This window comes from Talpa europaea (assembly GCF_964194135.1).
Source record: "Talpa europaea genome assembly, chromosome: 5".
NCBI classification, from domain to species: domain Eukaryota; kingdom Metazoa; phylum Chordata; class Mammalia; order Eulipotyphla; family Talpidae; genus Talpa; species Talpa europaea.
In genome coordinates this window covers 5,563,049-5,582,141 of record NC_140071.1, presented here as the reverse complement: position 1 = coordinate 5,582,141, position 19,093 = coordinate 5,563,049, and the positions used below count along the sequence as shown (strand labels likewise).

The following is a 19,093-nucleotide window of genomic DNA, read 5'->3' as shown; positions in this document are numbered from 1 at the left end:
CTAGTTTAATTGCAGCATGGAACAACGCCAGACCTAAAAACATGGTCTTTCATCACACCAGAACCTGAATGTCAGGACTTACACTTTGATGGTTAGGATTATGCTCTCAGCACACATTTTATTTGGGCTTACTCTTTGAATTTTGGAAAACTTCAAGTTACTGTGAAAACCTGAAAACCAACCTTTGTCTCATTATGATCTTCTAGACAAGAGAGTAGAGCAGATTTTGTATCTTGAGGGCAATGACTGACCCAGGCTCTGATTTAAGAACGCCTTCCTGTTCTTGCTATCGAAACTCTTCAAAATAAAGAAAAATGGATAGAGTTAAAACCTTGATTTATTTTGCTATTCTAATATTATTAAAGATGCATACAAGAGCTTATGCATACAAGAGTTGGGATACAGGCCAGAGAGGTGAGAGGATTCACCAGAGACAGAGCGGGGAACAGAACAGGCAGACTGAGTGAAACACACTGCTGAGGGGAGCAGCGGGCGAGACAGGAAAGATCTGCTGCGCCATGTGGGTTGCTCCCTGGCCAGGGATCGAACTCGGGCTGCAGAGGCTGCAGATTGCTTCATAGCGGGGTGCTTAACCCCTTGCGCCAACAAGGAGGCCCGCTATTCTAATATTAGTAGCTAAATTGTCTTATGTTTTTAATTGCTTGATATGCATTTTGCAGTCTTCAAATATAATTTAGGGGCCTACGTAAAAATATCTTTTATTTGTATAATGATTTATAGTTTTCAAAGTGCATTTAAAGTGATATTTTTGGGTATTCACAAAAATCCTGTGAAAGCTGGGAATTTTCTACTTTTTAGATGAAGAAAAGGAAGCTTGGTGCTTAGTTGCTCATTTAAGCTTTTCCAATTTACAGGTGGGAAAACTAGAACTCTCAGGGAAGTTCCCCCATTGCTTTACATTCTAATGGTTTATTAAATGTCTGTGTGTAGATTGATGCACCTGAATGGCAGAAAGTAAATGTCTCTTCTTTTATGTAGGAATCCTATGCCCTGCTTAACAAATATGGACTCCTGATAGCAAAGGAAGAGATGGACAAAGTCGATACTCTGCACTACGCTTGGGAAAAGCTTCTGGCACGTGCCAGCGAAGTTCAAAATGAATTAGTCTCACTGCAGCCTGGTTTTAGGAAAGAGCTTATTAGCACTGTGGAGGTCTTCCTCCAGGACTGCCAGCAGTTCTATTCTGACTATGATTTGGTATGACTCTAGCCATTTCGGTGTGTATTTTCAGGGGAGAGAGACGAGGGCTTGCAAAATGGAGTTGTCACTTAAAGATTATGTGTCAAATTCAATAAAATTCCCCAAGAATGGGAACTCTATTTCCATGAGAGTAAAGGCATTTCCCTTTCGCAGCCCCTCCCTGCTGGAGTTCTCCCAGAATACTTTCAGTAAGAAATGGGGAAATTAAAATGTTATTCCTATTATATCATTAATCTATTACTGAAATTGTTTGATAGCTTTCTAAATTGTTGTAGACAAATACTTCTCACATATAATTATAATGGTCATTCTCACAGCAGTCTCTGGTTCCACAAATTTTGTAGAATACCCGGCAGGTGTCAGGAACTATCCTTCGTGCTGAAGACACAAACATGGACAAGGCAGAATTTTAATCAAACATATATGGTTTAGTGCAGAACTTCTACTGGGCATATTATGCTGTGTGATGAGATCTATTTCTAACCAGTTATGGTGTGTGATAGAAGGGAAATATGTAGACTATATAATAAAAATTTGCACCTATTAACAAGCTGCTCACGCCTAATGAAGTTAGGAGATGGGATCCATGTACTAACTTTAACTTCATGGATGAAGATTTATTCAGAAATCCACATGTTTAAGATGTTATAGTATATGACTTGTTGAGATATAAAGATTATGGTTTAACTTACAAGTTGATACCAGAGTGGCTAAATCTGTGAGATTCCGGTGTTTTAGTTAAAAATCTGGTATTATATGTACTTCTAAAGTACATATTGATCCGTCTTTGCCTGTGCCACCTAAGAAATAATAGTATATATTTTTAATCTTCAAATATTCTTGAGCTATAGAAGTTGATTTTTCTTAGACTTGAAATTATTTCCAAATGAGTCACTTTCCTAAGTCCTTTTTTTGCAAATAAAAAATTGCATTTCCTATCATATAAATATTGAGCCTGAAAGTAGCTTTGATATTTAGGTACTATGACCTCAGGAAATTATAAACATGCTTACTTCATTCTATTTTATGTTTCATTTTCTGTTTCAGAATGGACCAATGGCCAGTGGCTTGAAACCCCAGGAAGCTAGTGATAGGCTTATCATGTTTCAGGTAATCTTTTTAGTTTGTATGACTTCTAAGCAACCAATACCTTAATGTATTTAAAATACATACATTTTTCCCCCTTTAATATGGAAGGGCCTACTGTAGAATATAAATTATACATATTTAAAAAAATGTGTATTTTTTAAAGATTTATTTATTTATGCATACAAGAACTGGGGTACAGGCCAGATGTGCAGGAGGGTGAGAGGATTCACCAGAGACAGAGTGGGGAACAGAACAGGCAGATTGACTGAAATACACTGCTGAGGGGAGCAGCAGGAGAGACAGGAGAGGTCTGCTGCGCCATGTGGATATCGCCCTGGCAGGCCGGGAATCGAACCCATGCTGCAGAAGCTGCGGACAGCTTCACAGCACTGCATTCACCTGCCTGTGCCACGAGGGAGGCCCTAAAAAATGTGTTTTTTGCAGAGTTAGAATTAGAGTTGGTTTATATGTAATCAGTTAAACTTAAATAAATCAATTAAACTTCAATAGTCAAATAAACTTTAGTATTCCCATTTACACGTGCTCAGAGATCATATATATTTGCTCATTTGTCGATTTTTTTTCATCTGCATATCCATCCAGGTGGAAACCATTTTAATGAGTTTTCACTTGTGTTTTTATTAGAATCAATTTGATAATATCTATCGGAAATACATCACCTATAGTGGGGGAGAAGAGCTTTTTGGACTGCCAGTTACTCAGTATCCTCAGCTTCTTGAAATAAAAAAGCAACTAAATCTTCTACAGAAGATATACACCCTGTATAACAGCGTCATCGACACCGTAAATAGCTATCATGATATCCTCTGGTCAGAAGTCAATATTGAAAAAATCAACAGTGAACTTTTAGAGTTCCAGAACAGGTGAGAAATGAAATGTTTACATGTGCAGGGCTATGGAACCAGAAATGTTTTCTGCTTTAATAGGCTGTCAAGTTCTCTTTCAACCCAGATGTTTCGAACGCGCCCCACACTGCGTGCTCGTGTGCATTGTCATCACCCTTGTCAAGTGCTATTTACTAATCACCTCTATGTGTTCACAGTGAGACAAGCACATCCTTTAAATCTGGAGAGTCTTCTCGGAGGGAGCCGATCTCAATTTGTATTATACCAATCAAACTTTCGAAGTTTATGTTAGATGATTTCCTGGAATAAAAGCAAGAGGCTTGTGATTTTTCTACATCATTTTAAGTGTTGAACACAAAGAAAATGAAGGGTCATTTGTTATATTTTTTGGTTGACAGCTTGGTACACTCTGCTGTGTTTTGTACCTGGGAAAGAGTCTTAATATATATTTGCAGAACTGAAATAGGAGGCACGCTAACATTTATAGTAATGCCTTTTATTTTTTTAAAAGATTTATTTATTTATGCATACAAGAACTGGGGTGTAGGCCAGAGGTGCGGAGGCAGTGGGAGGATTCACCAGAGACAGAGTGGGGAGCAGAACAGTCAGATCTACTGAAATCCACTGCTGAGGGGAGCAGCAGGTGAGACAGGAGAGGTCTGCTGTGCCATGTGGGTCAGCTCCCTGGCCGGGGATCGAACTTGTGCTGCAGTGGCTGCGGACAGCTTCATAGGTTGCGTTTTAACCCCTTGCACCACCAGGGAGCAGAAATGCCTTTTAGTCAATTACCCCTTCTGGTTGGGATGAGAAATTGTAATAAAATGTCTATTTACAGATGTTCTCTGAGTCCTGATAGGTATTTGAGGGACTGTTTTTACTTGGAAAGGCATGGATTGGAGACATCTGGAATCATATCCAATGGCCTGTCCCGTTGATCTCCCTGTGCAGGTGTCGGAAGCTGCCCCGGGCCTTGAAGGACTGGCAGGCTTTTCTGGATCTGAAGAAGACCATCGATGACTTCAGCGAGTGCTGCCCTCTGCTGGAGCACATGGCCAGTAAGGCCATGATGGAGAGGCATTGGGGGAAGATAACTGCTCTCACCGGGCACAGCCTGGATGTGGGCAATGAAACCTTTAAGTTAAGAAATATCATGGAGGCACCCCTTCTGAAATACAAAGAGGAAATAGAGGTACAGTGGAAAGAATGGGTGAAAGATGGGAAGGTTGCCAGGGATTTATATGGTAGTATGCCTACATTATGGGATGTTGGACTAGTAAACTAGGTCAGGGCAAATTAATCTCTCTTCCTGGCATTCAGTGATTCATTCCTTCAACAAATGATTATGTGACAAGTTCTGTGCTGAGTGCTGGAGACACAGGATGAACCACTGTACCCATAGATCATAAGTGATATGTGTAATCAAATAGTTATAGAAATAAGGGTATAGTTACAAACTGTGGCAAATATCACTGAAGGAAAAGTATGTTAGTCTACAAGAGCCTATGATGAAGGGACTTGGCTTTTCTGGGGTCAGGGAAGGGCGATAAGGGTGGGGAAAGTGGGTGAGCTGTTCTTGGATTCTAGGTGTAAGGAATGTATTTGTGTGGTGGGGGGACAGAGTTGGAAATTGCAAAAGGGTTGGAAAGTGTAAGAATGATAGAGCCAGCATATGAAACATCATGCACAAAGTTCTGAGGTATGTTTGGGAAACCACTGGACGATCAGGATGACTGACATATAGGGTAATAATTGATTCCAGTCTTTGAAGCATTGGGGCCCATGTGGGAGATGTTCTGAGCAGGGAGTACATGACTAGATGAAGAAAGATTTTTAGGAGGTTAAACTGCGTTGAGTTTGGCCTGTAGGGAACATGGCAGGAGAAACAAGGGAGGAGCTAAGGATGAAGCCCGGAATTCTTGCCAGGAGATCTAGATAGATGATGATGGTTGTCCCTGAGTAGGGAAAGTTGGGAGGGAATCAGGTTGAGTGATCAGATGCAAAGACTATGAGTTTGATTTGGGGCATGAATTTGATATTTCACAGATTGTGTTTGCAGTCACCTTGATATATCCGTGCAGAGAACCCCAGTAGTAAACGGGTCTTGCCTGCAGATATGAAAGATCACTGACTGTATGGGCGTAGGTGTGCTCACCTAGGAGGGCGTGGTGTGAGACGAGAAGAGGCTGAGGACAGGGCTTCAGTCATGGTCAGAAGATAAGGCTGCAGAGACTAGGAAAGTGAGCAGATGACTCGGAACGGATCAAGTTTCTGCTAATCCTCTTTCCCCATATTACGTTGATTTGACATTAGAGTTGAATCAGAGATGAAGTCAGTTTTGAATCTGATCAAATATTCAAAAGTTATAAAGATACTGCAGGTCTTTTTTATCCCAAGTTAAAAAACTGAAGTATAATCAACATAACAATGAGGAAGTTTAACGTGTACAACATATGATTTGATACATTTATATAGTGCAATGTAATTGCTAATGTAGCATTAGTTAACATATCTATCAAGTCACATAATTATGATTTCTTTCGTGATGGGAATAATTAAGATCTAGTCTGTTAGCTAGTTGAATGTTTATTATACAGTTTTGTTGTCTGTAATCACTGTGCATTAGGTACAGGGCCTGTTTCTCTACTTGCAGGTATTGCACCTTTAAACATCTATCCCACCCTCCCTCCACCTAACCCCTGGTAAACATCATTCCATTCTGCTTTTTTCCCCCAAAGATAATTTTATGTATGCATACAAGAACTGGCTTGAATTTATGCATACAAGCCAGAGGTGCAGGGGGTGAGATGATTCACCAGAGAGAGTGGGGAGCAGAAAAGGCAGATCTGGGGCCTCCCTGGTGGCTCAAGGGTTAAGAGGCAACCTATGAAGCTATACACAGCCTCTGCAGCATGAGTTCAATTCCCGACCGGCCAGGGAGCTACTCATATGGTGCAGCAGACCTCTCCTGTCTGGCCCACTGCGCCCCTCAGCAGTGTATTTCAGCAAGTCTGCCTGTTCTGCTCCCCACTCTGTCTCTGGTGAATCCTCTCACCCCCACCCCCACACCTCTGGCCTGTTCCCCAGCTCTTGTATGCATAAATATATAAATCTTAAAAAAAAAAAAAGAGTAGGTAGATCTACTGAAATGTGGGTCAGCCGTGTGGGTCAGCTCCCTGGCCGGTGGGGGTGGGGAGTGGGGTGGGTTCAAACTCTTGCTGCAGTGGCTGGCCATAGCTTGACAGCGCTGTCACAACTCCTGTGCCACCAGGGAGACCCCATTGTGCTTTTTTTAAGTCCAGTTCCTTATATTTCACACATAAGTGATACCATATAATGTTGTGCCCTTTGTGTGACCTATCTTAGCTTTGGCACAGTTTCCTTTTTTATCAGGGCTGAATAAATAGTATTCCATTGTTGCATGCCTTGTTTTTCATCATCCTTTCTGGAATACTTGTGGGAAATTTTATAAGTTAAGGTTCTGTAATTTAGTAATATCTCATCTTCATCTTTATCCCTAAATCTATATCTCCCTGCACACACATGCCATTTATTATATTGCATTTGAGATCTGAAAATAGAAGTGTTTGTTATCTACATGAAGGCAATAGTGACGACAGGCCCTCCGCTGAGACTACACTAGTAAAGAGAATTGAGTGACTTTCATGTAATACAGTGAGAGCTTGCAATTTTAACAGGACATCTGTATCAGTGCTGTGAAAGAGAGAGACATTGAGCAGAAGCTTAAGCAAGTGATAAGTGAATGGGACAGCAAGACATTCACATTTGGCAGCTTTAAGACCCGGGGGGAACTCCTCTTGCGAGGAGACAGCACCTCAGAAATCATCGCCAACATGGAGGACAGCTTGATGCTGCTGAGCTCACTCCTGAGCAACAGGTAGGCACATGGTTGACCCTTTTCCTGACAATTGAGAACCATAATAACAAATGTTTCAAGAGAGAGCTATTTAAAAAAATTCATCAATGTCCTTCATACAATTTAGTTAACATTTTAAAATCCTTGTTTTAATTTTAGCCTTGGTTTTACTTATTTCATTTCCCTCTATTTGTGGCATGTGGGTGAAACCATCATTTGGACAAAACCATGCAACATGGAAGCAGCCACTTGGATTTTGCACAACATTCCCATGCCAATGTCTATGGACTAGAAAAATCTTAGCTGTGTTCATATGTTAATGAGATGAGAGGTGAAGATAGAGGATGAATTTAATTCATAAAGAGGCATCAACCTCCCAGGCTAACACCAGTGTAGCACTTCTCTTTGGCAGCACAGCAAAGCTGCATGCTTTGGACCTGCAAGTCATAGACTCGTCAACTTGCATTTCTTGTTCATCTTCCCTTTGCTCTTTCTTGAATAGTTTTTTGCTCACCAGCATCTTCTCAAATATATGGGGATTGTGTAGAATGAGCACCCCATTGAGATGCTTTTCTGTCTTCAAAATATCATTCTATTCCCTTTGTATATATGTTTCAGTAATTTAAAGTTGGAAGTAATAACTAGTAACACTGCTTCAATAAAAATCCCTCCTTATCCACTTATGTGTACATTTAAGTTTTTGAAACGAGTAAAATAATATCAAATTAGGCTTGGAGATTTAGACCATTAGTAATCTTGAGTCTGAGCTGCTTAGGACTGTGTGAGATTTAATAGTTTGGTTACTGTTTATACCCAGTAGTGAAAGAATAGATAAAAAATAATACATTGGGGAGAAGTAAAAAAGGCACACATGTAAATTAAATAAAAATGACTTGTGTTGGGAATGGGGCACTTTCCTTACTAATGTCATCTGATCCACAGACAGTTGCATGAGGAACACATATGCAACACATATTTACTGAGCATTGTCTCTGTGCCACGTGTGCTTATAGGAGCTATGCACAGACGAGGGAATACAACAAAGATCTCTGTTGCTATGGAACTACCTTCTGGTGAAAGGCATAAATAAACCCCACAGAAATATGGGTGGAATATGAAAACATGCTGTTTAAAAATTAAGAATACAGAAATTAAAATTTTATTCACTAGCATGTATGACCGATATTTGAGAAGACTTCCAATTTTTGTTTTGTTGAAGTAGGGAGATTGGTAGGGAGAGGAGAGAGAAGAGGAGAAACAGTTTAGGGTGAAATTGGTCTGCAGATAATGCAAGTGCCATATTCAACATCACATAAACAAGACCAACGTCTGAGTCTCTCTCATGGAAAAGGAGACCTAAGTCCATGGGTCAGGTTGGAGCATGGACACTTATATCTCATCTAGAAGGTGATTCTCAACCCTAGCTATCCACTAGACCAATAGGGAACTCAGACCTCTCAATGCCTAGGCCAGATCCCGCTGGTTTGAATCAGAGAGTCTGGAGGTGGGACCCAGACAGGCATCATTAGTTTATGTTTGTTGGATGATTCCAATGTGCTGCTAAGGTTGACAACTATTGATATGGAACTATTGATGTTTGCACATTGCTGCAGAGGAGGCTGGTAAATTCAGTATATTCACTGGGCAGCTCCTTGGCCCAGCAGAAATGAAGTTCTACATATAAAGAAGAAGAAAAAGACATCAGGAGACCACTGAGGTCATTTCTATCTCCAGAAGAAAAAGGGGAAGATTGGCTGAACTGAAAAAGGAAGCGAAGAGGCCTTCAGGGTGTCCATGCATGCTCATGTAAATACCCACAAAGTTGAGAGGGATGGACTTGAATAGATGGGATCTGGAAAGTGCCCCAGAAGAAGAGAGGATGAAGAGAGAGTCCTGATCTTATCATATTTGGAAATTCAATTAATTGTGTGGATCCCAGCAATGATTCTCTAATTGCTCTGTGTGGTATGAAAGCCATAGACTCCAGTCATAGGCACAGAAATTCAGTCGAGACAATATTACTTTCTTGGCCATTGCAACAATGACCAGAATTCTATCACTCTAGAAGCTGAATGGAGTCAAGTCCAATGCCAGACCTGCCCCTTTGAAGACAAGTCTCCCACCACTCTGTCTCTGGACTGAAAGGGAAAAACCAGTCTAACAATGCCCAGTAAATGGTGGTAAATAAATCACTCTGTAGCATCATTTTTAAAAGCTAGCAATGTAATCAAATTTGTAAGGAAAAAGGTAAAAATTAGGATTAAAAATCTGTTTAGTTTGAAAATAACAACAATAGAAACAAAACACCAAATACTGAGCATATTTTTCATTTTAGGTACAATATGCCATTCAAAACCCAGATTCAAAAATGGGTGCAGTACCTTTCCAACTCAACAGACATCATCGAGAACTGGATGATGGTGCAAAACTTGTGGATTTACCTAGAAGCTGTCTTCGTGGGAGGAGACATTGCCAAGCAGCTTCCCAAGGTTTTAGAATTTTCCTTACGATTATACAGCAGGTTTTTAAACATAGAGAACCACCTAATAACTATCAATTACTTTAAAAATGTGATATTTCAACCTCTGTTGAGCCACCTCCTCCCCAGACTTTTTGGTGTTGCTGTGGAACTGTTGTGAGAGAGGAATTGTGGAAAAGGGGGAGGTTGAAAATAAGAGAATGGACAAAACTGTGAGGTTTTAATGGAAACAGAGGGTTAAAAAACAAAGACTGAAAACCTGTATAATTGATATACTTCAGATAATTTGAAGGTAGAATTTGGAACAGCGTAGAATTATGAAGCAGTTATCTTGACAATGGTAAGATAATTTGTTCATCTACTACTGACATTTAAAAATAGCTCGCACCATACAATATATCCAATTATATCTGTACTGTAAAATGCAGGGGTGGAAATCTGCAGGAAAAAATCTCCCAAACAAAAGGTCCTCTGAAAATGTTGAGTGTGTTTTCTCATCAAATTGTAATCATCTCGCTAGGTAGATGTGGAGTGTGCTTTAAGCTTTAAAAAAAAAAAAAAAACATTTTTACCAAATCTCAAGGATTCTTATTCAATTATCTTAAATTGTTTGCGAAATTATAACATTTTAACATCTCCGAGCTTTGGAAGCACGATTATATTGCGTGTTCTCCTCATTGGTGCCCCAGCACCAGGTTGACTTTCAGTTTAATTACAGAGGACAGATATGTGAGCTGATTTCCTTTTTTGGCCATCAGCAAAATGGATCCACACGCTAAAAATTGATATATTTATATTGTCTCTTCCTGCTTTTGTATGTGGGCATATTTTTCTTCTTAGTGAGCGAAGAAGAATTTCAAGTTGGACTTAATGGAAACTTCCACATGTAATATGGAAGGAGAGATTCCTTGCTCTTACAGCTGATAGTATGTGATCACTGGAAAAATACAGAAATGTTTAAGGAAGGAAGAAAATAAAAATCATTCTACTTTCTGAAAATAATCTCTACAGTGTCCAATTTCCTTGAAAAATTTCTGTTTTAAAAAAGTTCCCAATATTAGGCTTATATTGGAACTAATGTTCTGCTTTTCAAATGTTTGTTTAATTTTCTAAATACAAATTCAAAGTCCAGTGTAGAAAACTCAAAAGATAGAAAATTCATTTCTTTTACAGATAATTGGTGGAACAATCAGACCCATCCTTCCCTCCCAAATAGTCTCTTAGGATTATTTTTGCACCTGTTCCTTTTTTTTTAAGGCAACATAGTGGGGATGTAGGGTTGAACTAAAGTTTCTTTAAGAAGGAGTGGCACGTGGCAAAAGGCCCCAGGAGAATGGGTACATGTGTGATGTCAGGCGTTGGTGGCTGGAGTGCAGGGCTGCTCAGATTTCTGACCACAGCAGGGGTGCGGTCTCGGCCCCAAGAACACAGACACCCCAACTGTGCTTTATCACCTTGTTCCCACAGGAAGCCAAGCGCTTTTCCAATATAGATAAATCTTGGGTGAAGATCATGACTCGGGCGCACGAGATGCCAAATGTGATTCAGTGTTGTGTCGGGGATGAGACACTGGGGCAGCTCTTGCCACACTTGCTGGACCAGCTGGAAATATGCCAGAAATCCCTCACTGGGTAAGTTCTCTGTGCAGCCTTCTTAGCTGCTAGATGGAAAGGAGTGGACAGAGTAAGGGTACCAGCCCAACTGGTTTTCCTTTCTAAGACTTTATTCATGCCTAGCATGGCTGCACAGATTAGATAAATAGTTTGGAGTCTTCTATTCTCTCCAAACACTTTCTAGATTTGTCCTGGTGTTGGAATGAGAGACTTAAGGCTGTTTCCATCTCTGGGGAAAGATCTTACAAATATTCCTTGTAGTGTTTGATTTTTAAATCTATATACCTATTTTTCTGATGTCCTTCTGGACCAACATTTGAAAAACCAAAATATTTTATTATAGTCAACCAAGAACTACATGAACAGTATGGAATGTACTCAACACTCAAGATATACAGAAATCAGAGCTTAATAGACCTGTTACTTAACACAGACACGTGCCCCGGCTTATGCACTTTCCCCCTGTTCTAAACAAAATACAAGGCTTCCCTGCTGAAGTCTAATGCATATACTACATTGGCGATAAATGAAGAAATTCTCCCTCCTGTTCTGGAAAGAACAAATTGTCTCCCCTTCTGAATATGGAATGCTGCTGGGCAAAAAATAGTAACAGCCAAACTAAATGAAAAATGCTGAGCAGGAGCATGAGATTGTCTCAAAGTCTTTCCCCCTAATCCCCATCCAGATTAATTTATTCCTAGAAGACCAGCTTGTTGTGTTTATAAAGTTTATCTTTTTCTTCCCCATGTAGATACTTGGAGAAAAAACGACTTTGCTTTCCTCGGTTCTTCTTTGTCTCAGATCCTGCCCTTCTGGAGATCCTGGGGCAGGCGTCAGATGCCCACACTATACAAGCTCATTTGCTGAATGTGTTTGACAACATTAAAACCGTCAAGTTCCATGAAAAGGTTGGCCTAATCCTAATGCTGGTCAGCAGGAAGATTGTTTTAGAATCTTGGCCGTCTTTATCAAACTGTTCTCTAATACTAGGTTTATAAAAGATTCTTCTTGCCCATTAACGTCAGCCAGTGACTAAAAATACACTTTGGATTCCAATTTGCTTTCAAATTCTGATTTCTTAATATCCAAAGTGCAGATTTGAATAATCAGTGGTTTAAACATGGTTAGGGGTGCCTAGTATGTAGCTTTCATGGTTTTTCATGCTAAGTTAACTCTTTGGTTATTCAACAAAACAAAGAAACCCACTACTCAAAAAAATAGTGCCTCGATTCACATAATTGCCATAGTGATTTGCTTGTTTTAATTAGGCTTCAGAGGTTATTGGCATGATGGTCTTTCCTGTTTTTCACTATGCTTGACTGAAACTATTTTTCTTTTTTACATTCCCAACAAGTTTCTGGAATCATGGCATTCTCAGGGGTCCGAAAGAGGTTTCTGGATGTGAGGAAGAATACATTTGCATGACAGCTAGAAGACACTGTCTGAGCCACCCTTTCACCCCAATTCCCTAGGATAGTAACCCTTTCAGTTTAATGATGGACCCACCTGGTGCTTTGTGCAGACCCTAGATATCATTTTTCTCTTCATCATAGCATGCAGTTTGCATTTGTTGAGCAATTACCATTTGCCAGGTGTTGTGCTTGGCACCGGGAATAAACCAACCTCAGGAGCTGTGCTCTGGTGGAGAAGCCAGAGAAGGAAACAACTGGAACGTATAGGGGCAGTGACAACAGTGGCGGAGCTCCCCACTGTCGGCAATTTCAAGCCTCTCATTTGATTCCATGCTCTTGCTATGCATCAGGCATGACGCTAGTCAGGGGGTCGAGGTAGAAGAGAGCGCATAAATATGGCCACTGTTTGTGTAGCGCAACACTCAAGGATAGTTGGCAACCAGACTCGATCATGTTTGACTTGTTATAGTCATTTAAACACAAGGCTCATGGGAATGCCTCTCAGGAGCCTCCCCTGAGTGTAAGGGGCTGGGAGTAGACTTCTGCAGGAGAGCACGGTGTGAGAACTGGTTGTTGAAGGTGAGTGGAACATAACCAGGCAAGTGGGGAAGACCCCACATGGTCAGAAGGAAACATGTATCCCGGGCACGGGAGCTGTGGACAGCCTGGACATCAGAGTGTGTAGCTTCCTAGAGCTGCCTTGGATCAAAACAACAGACGTGATTTGCTCACATTTCTGGAGGCCTGAAGTCCCAGCTAAGATATCAGCAGGCTTGCTTCCTCAGGGGGGCTCCAAGGGAGAATCTTCCATGCCTCTCTTTTAGTTTCTGGGGGCAGCTGGCAGTCCTCAGTGTCCTTGGGTTATAGACACTTCACTACAGTCTCTCCCTTTGTCTTCACACGATGGTCTCCCTGTGTCTGTATCTTGGTGTTGATATCAACTTCTTTTTAAAGGACACTAGTCCTTAGCATAGGACCCACCCTCGCCCAGTGTGACCTCATCCTAACTCAATTGCATCTGTAGAGAGCCTATGTCCAAATAGTTTCCCATTTATAGGCACTGGGGTTTAGGGCTTCAACATATAACTTTTGGGGGGCACAATTTAAACCACATTGGGTAGAGATAAGCACAGAGAGCAGTGGGAGGAGGCCATGACAGGTGGGCCAAGTTCATCCTCCTATGGAGTTCTGCTTCAATCTGAACATCAGGGACCCGATTTATTTACGGATGATTCTCTGGCGAAGTGTAGGAGCTGAAAGAGAAGGGGTTTCAGAAAACCAGTGTCAGAAGCAATTGCAAAGTCAACATGGAAAAGGCTGAGCTGCTACAAGAAGTGTTGATGAAGGGGGTGGTGGAGAGGAAGGGGAGACAGGATGGATTTGCGTGGCTTAAAGTCAGTGTTTCTTCCAGATCTCCTGGATGTGTGGGTTGAGAAAGGGGATTGAGTCACTCAGAAGTTCCTCCCCAAGTTTGCCTCTCATCCTTCTCCTATAACCCCAGGAAATTCAGGGTCTAGAGCGAAGGTTCTCACTGTCTCTTTGAAGAGAATTTAAATTTTCTCATTTTTAATCTCTGTCATAGCAATTGCCTCTTAGAATAGCATTGATTTTTAAAAAAAAATTGGATTATTCCTGCCATAAGTTTTCTATAAGCAGGGCAAAAATTAGTTTATGGGTCCCAAATTTTGTAAAATTGTAGGTACAAACTTCTATGGTGGACTTGGAAGGATCTATGCATGTGAAGGGCCCTGACGCTGAAGACCCCTGGCTTCTTGGGTGACCACCTCTGTCTACAATGAGGATTTCATTGACACAGTACTAAATCTGAGCCCAAGCCATCTGGTTGAAGGGAAAATATTCCAGTTTCTAAAGAATTCAAGCAACAGACACTGTGTTTATGGTTTGCACTATTTTGTTTAGTTGGCAAGAACAGCCTGTGAGGTGTGCAGGCAAGCAGGGCAGGCATGATTTAGTCCCTAATAGTCAGTGAATGGCAGAGCACCATTTGAACCTGTAATTTAGAACTCTAGAAACGATGCTAGCCTTATCATGTTGTACTGTGTGCAAACTGAGGTGAAATGACTAAGGGTTTGCATCAGAAAATATTGTGTGCAACTGAAAACTCCAGGACAGAGCACTGTGTCTAGCAGACAATGACCTCATAAGGTGTTTGCACAGACCACATCGGCCAGGCCATTGCCAGTCTCAACTTCATAACCTGTGGTGGATGACAGATTCTAGAGAGTCTTTTTTCATTTGCAGGGACTTTAGAGAATTTATTTATTTATTTTTGCTCATCATATTTGTATTGAATATTTCTCTTAGAAAGCAAAATTTCCCCTCTCAGAATATTTGAAATTGATTTAGTGTTTTCGGTTTCATGGGTAACATTTCCCTTGGTTTGAAGTTGATTTTAAATCCGTATTTTGCCTTTTATAATCCATAGTTTAACTTTCTATGGGAAGGGTAACATTGACAAGAGTGCAATGAACAAATTAATTCTTTATGTGAATATAGCTTTTTTTTTTTTGGCTTCCTCTCAGAATATTTGAAATTGATTTAGTATTTTCGGTTTCATGGGTAACATTTCCCTTGGTTTGAATTTGATTTTAAATCCGTATTTTGCCTTTTATAATCCATAGTTTAACTTTCTATGGGAAGGGTAACATTGACAAGAGTGCAATGAACAAATTAATTCTTTATGTGAATATAGCTTTTTTTTTTTTTGGCTTTTAACACAGATCTATGATCGCATCCTGTCAATTTCCTCTCGAGAGGGCGAGACAATTGAATTGGCCAAACCGGTGATGGCAGAGGGCAACGTGGAAGTTTGGCTTAATTCTCTCCTGGAGGAATCTCAGAACTCGTTACATCTTGTGATTCGCCAGGCGGCTGAAAATATTCAAGAAACAGGATTCCAGCTGATTGAATTCCTTTCTTCATTCCCTGCTCAGGTCTGTATACTGAAATTGGAAAGCAGTTTTATGGAATAGTCATTTTAGATCTCATACATTGCCAATTGTAACTACACAACTGTCTCTAAAATAGCTTTGGATCATTATTAAGGTCTTCACAGGGATTTGCTAAATGTAGATAAGTTTAAAGAATTCAGCTACAAATTATTTGTATGAGTAAATATATATACATGAATATATAACCAAATATAAATATGTATTTGTGTTGTAGAGCTATTTGGAATACTTTCAATTTAAAAGTTTTTTTCTATTGAATTGTTTCAGAACTTACATCATAAAAATGTACTTAAATATGTGCTACCAGAATCATGAGCAATATGTTTCAGTATTAAAATACAAAAAATGATGTTTTCTTAGCCAATGTGATCAATTAGGATATTGTGAGTATTTACTACATGCAAACCCTGTGTTTGTTTGGTGAAAGCAGATTCAAGACATACTCTTTATCTGCCAGTAATTTGAAATCCATTGAGGAGAAATATGACATTGTAAAAACTGAATTATAAGAAATTGTAGATACATCACAAGACTGATAGATATTAATCACCTGGTGAGCCAAACATGCAGTTTCTACAGGTTTTGAAACAACATCAAGCCAGGTCGAGGGTAGCTTTTCATTTGCATTGTAATCACTACTATTCATTATATTGTAATTTCTATTTGAACATATTAACAGGTCACATACACTAATGGAGCCTTAATTTTTTTAATTTCCATAAGGTGGGATTATTAGGAATTCAAATGATATGGACACGGGATTCAGAAGAAGCTCTTAGAAATGCCAAGTTTGATAAGAAAATCATGCAGAAAACCAACCAGTCTTTCCTGGAGCTCCTGAATACCCTGATAGACTGCACCACGCAGGACCTGAGCTCCGTGGAGCGAGTTAAATATGAGACGCTGATCACGATCCACGTGCACCAGAGGGATATCTTCGATGACCTGGTGAATACCTTATAAATGCCATGGCACCTGCCAAAAAGCAAACACGAGATACTCTTTGGGTTTACTCACTGGAATTAGTTTGAATGAATTCAAAGAGAAGGTTAAAATCCAGGCATCCAACTTCATGATGAGAGCTGACTTCTGTTTTCAGTTTTTAGCTGCAATTTTAGTCATCTTTGGATGATCTACACTAAGATTTGATCGAGGCTATGAGACGAGACCTTATTTTAAAATTCTTTATGTGACTGTTTTTAAGGCTCAGATGTCAGGGAGTGTCCTGAGACGCTTGCATTGTCTTTGGGTTGGTTAGCACTTCGAGGCTTTTGAGAAATCACATCCTAACAGGGTTTGCTGCATTTTATGTCAGTAATTACAAATGTGCTTTCTTCATAGAGTTTGTGATGTTCAGGTGTCATGCAGGTGTTTGCCTTTAAAAAGAGAGTAGGGTGGAAAAGAAAGTTATGTGGCTATAGAAAATAGGAAATGTGAAAAGAAATGAAATTTGTCCTCTGCTATAAAATACAATAAGAGGCAAGAAGCTCTTATTTTCCTAATAATTTTCTGGATTGTGCCTCACCCCATTATATAAAAGAGATTATGAAAGATTGGTTCTGATGTAAAGGAAATAAAAGCAGCATATTCAAGCTTTCTCTGCTAATCCCCTGTTAATAGTTAAGCACATTATTTGCCTCTCAGAAATAATGGACTCAGAATAATTTTAGATTTCTTATTTGTCAAGGAAAATGATTAAAATGGCTTAAATTTTTATTTAAAAATTCACACAAAGACATTGCTGGCAATAACCTGTCATTTTGATGTTAGATTTTTTTGGCCTGCTGCAAATGCTAGGAAAAATAATTAATGGATTAAAAAAAAAATCTAACGATGTACTTTGTCATAATAACAAGAGATGCCTTTATCCTAATGAGATGGTTTTGTTCTGCCTTTGTTTGCCCTGACTTTCATAGACTGTATTTCATGATTAGGGCTGTGGCGTTGGACATTGAAGGCTGAAATTTAAGAAATAGAAATTGGGGGGACCCGGTGAGGGGAGTCTCTTGGATTTTCATATCCCCACATCTTCTAAAACCCCATTGCTGACCAATACGGGAATGGGTCGAATGGTGATGGGGCTGACATCTCTTTCCTCAATGTGGGGTTCCTATTGTTCCCCGATATCAGCTACACGAATGCTAATGTGTGTGTTTAATTAATGGTGCTCATCTCAGTTTTACCACGTCCTTTTGCATTTCAGTGTCACATGCATATCAAGAGCCCGACAGACTTTGAGTGGCTGAAACAGTGCAGGTTTTATTTTAATGAAGATACTGACAAGATGATGATCCACATCACCGACGTGGCGTTCATTTACCAGAACGAGTTTCTGGGCTGCACTGACAGACTTGTCATAACGCCGCTCACAGACAGGTGACGGAAGGGCTGTGACTCCAAACCTCTCCTCCCCTCTGCCTGACATTTTCAGTGTCTCCAGTTGCACAGGGGATTTCTGCTTAATATCTCTTTAGAGTTGATGGGCTTTTTTATACCAAAGTCTTTGAAATTCAGTCTTTTTGAATTTGAATCTTTTGACCTGTGTCTTCACCTGGGATTTAGGTTTGTGACTCTAACAGACGTTGCCTTCAGTCTTGAGGTTTCAATGACCTCAGTGGACATGAGTGGGCAGGAAGGGGGTTAGTTGTCATGTCTCAGTGGGCGCAGATCACAACGGGCTTGAGAGCTGCTTTAGGGATCGTGGCACCTGTTTTTCTCGACAGCCAGAAAGTTAAGGTGGCTTTTTTATTCAGGTAAAAAGTGGGAGAGGCCATCACCTGCACTCTGCGGTTCCCACTTCTTCCTCTCACCTGTTATTTGCCAGCTGTGTTCGCTAGTCACCTCACAACTTCCTGACTCAGTGTCCTCTTCTGAAAGATCGACCGGGTTATCTCCAAGGTTCCTTCCAAGGGGCTAATTCAGACTTTGTGGCATCAGCTCATTGCATTTGCTGCATGCAGGGGCGCACCTAGTGCTTACTCTGGACAAAATGGCTGAGTGTTAAAATCAGTATTTGGCCTGAGCAGAAACGGAATAGTGATCATCTTCACAGAATGAACCTTTGGGTTATTAGGTTTGAAATATTATCAGATGGAATATAAAAGGTTGCTGTAACAGCTCTACCATCTGCTTGATTGTTCTTTCTGCTCATTTATGATACGACATGAAATGTTCACTTTCCGCAGAGAATGGAGGCGCAGCAAGAGATTTTATTGGGTGTCATTTTCCTGTCTTCATACCCTTTATCTTCCTTCTTGTGTCTGGATGGAAGAGGATTGTTACTGGAGGCTGCTGAACATCCTTTTGGGGTTTTTTTTCCGCTTTGTTTTGAAGTCAGAGGTGGCTGTTCACAAAGTGTGGAGAATTCCTTGAAACGCTGGCTGTGAGGCTCTTTCAGCTTTTCAGAACCTCCCTCCCTCCCTCTGGCCCTTCAGACCCAGCCCAGTCCTGGGCAGGGAACTTTCTCTGCTGGTCTCGGGAGAGAGCCTAGTGCTGCCTCAACGGCCACTCTCCCCCAGGACATCATTGATTTTCACTTTCCGCTGGGCCTTTCTCGTCACCCTACAC

General features: G+C 40.4%; 1 protein-coding gene across 1 annotated transcript in view; it reads left to right on the top strand.

The window, feature by feature from the left end:
- The window catches only part of DNAH5 (dynein axonemal heavy chain 5), a gene marked incomplete at both ends in the record, with an annotated part of 180,216 nt that overhangs the window by 58,507 nt on the left and 102,616 nt on the right, over positions 1–19,093 (top strand). The window contains 11 exons of the mRNA XM_084233059.1: positions 1,000–1,218; positions 2,269–2,331; positions 2,956–3,194; positions 4,125–4,365; positions 6,872–7,071; positions 9,386–9,539; positions 10,997–11,160; positions 11,894–12,050; positions 15,296–15,508; positions 16,250–16,474; positions 17,730–17,902. Coding sequence (XP_084089185.1) covers positions 1,000–1,218; positions 2,269–2,331; positions 2,956–3,194; positions 4,125–4,365; positions 6,872–7,071; positions 9,386–9,539; positions 10,997–11,160; positions 11,894–12,050; positions 15,296–15,508; positions 16,250–16,474; positions 17,730–17,902 — 2,048 coding nt within the window. The remainder of the gene's footprint in view (positions 1–999; positions 1,219–2,268; positions 2,332–2,955; positions 3,195–4,124; positions 4,366–6,871; positions 7,072–9,385; positions 9,540–10,996; positions 11,161–11,893; positions 12,051–15,295; positions 15,509–16,249; positions 16,475–17,729; positions 17,903–19,093) is intronic.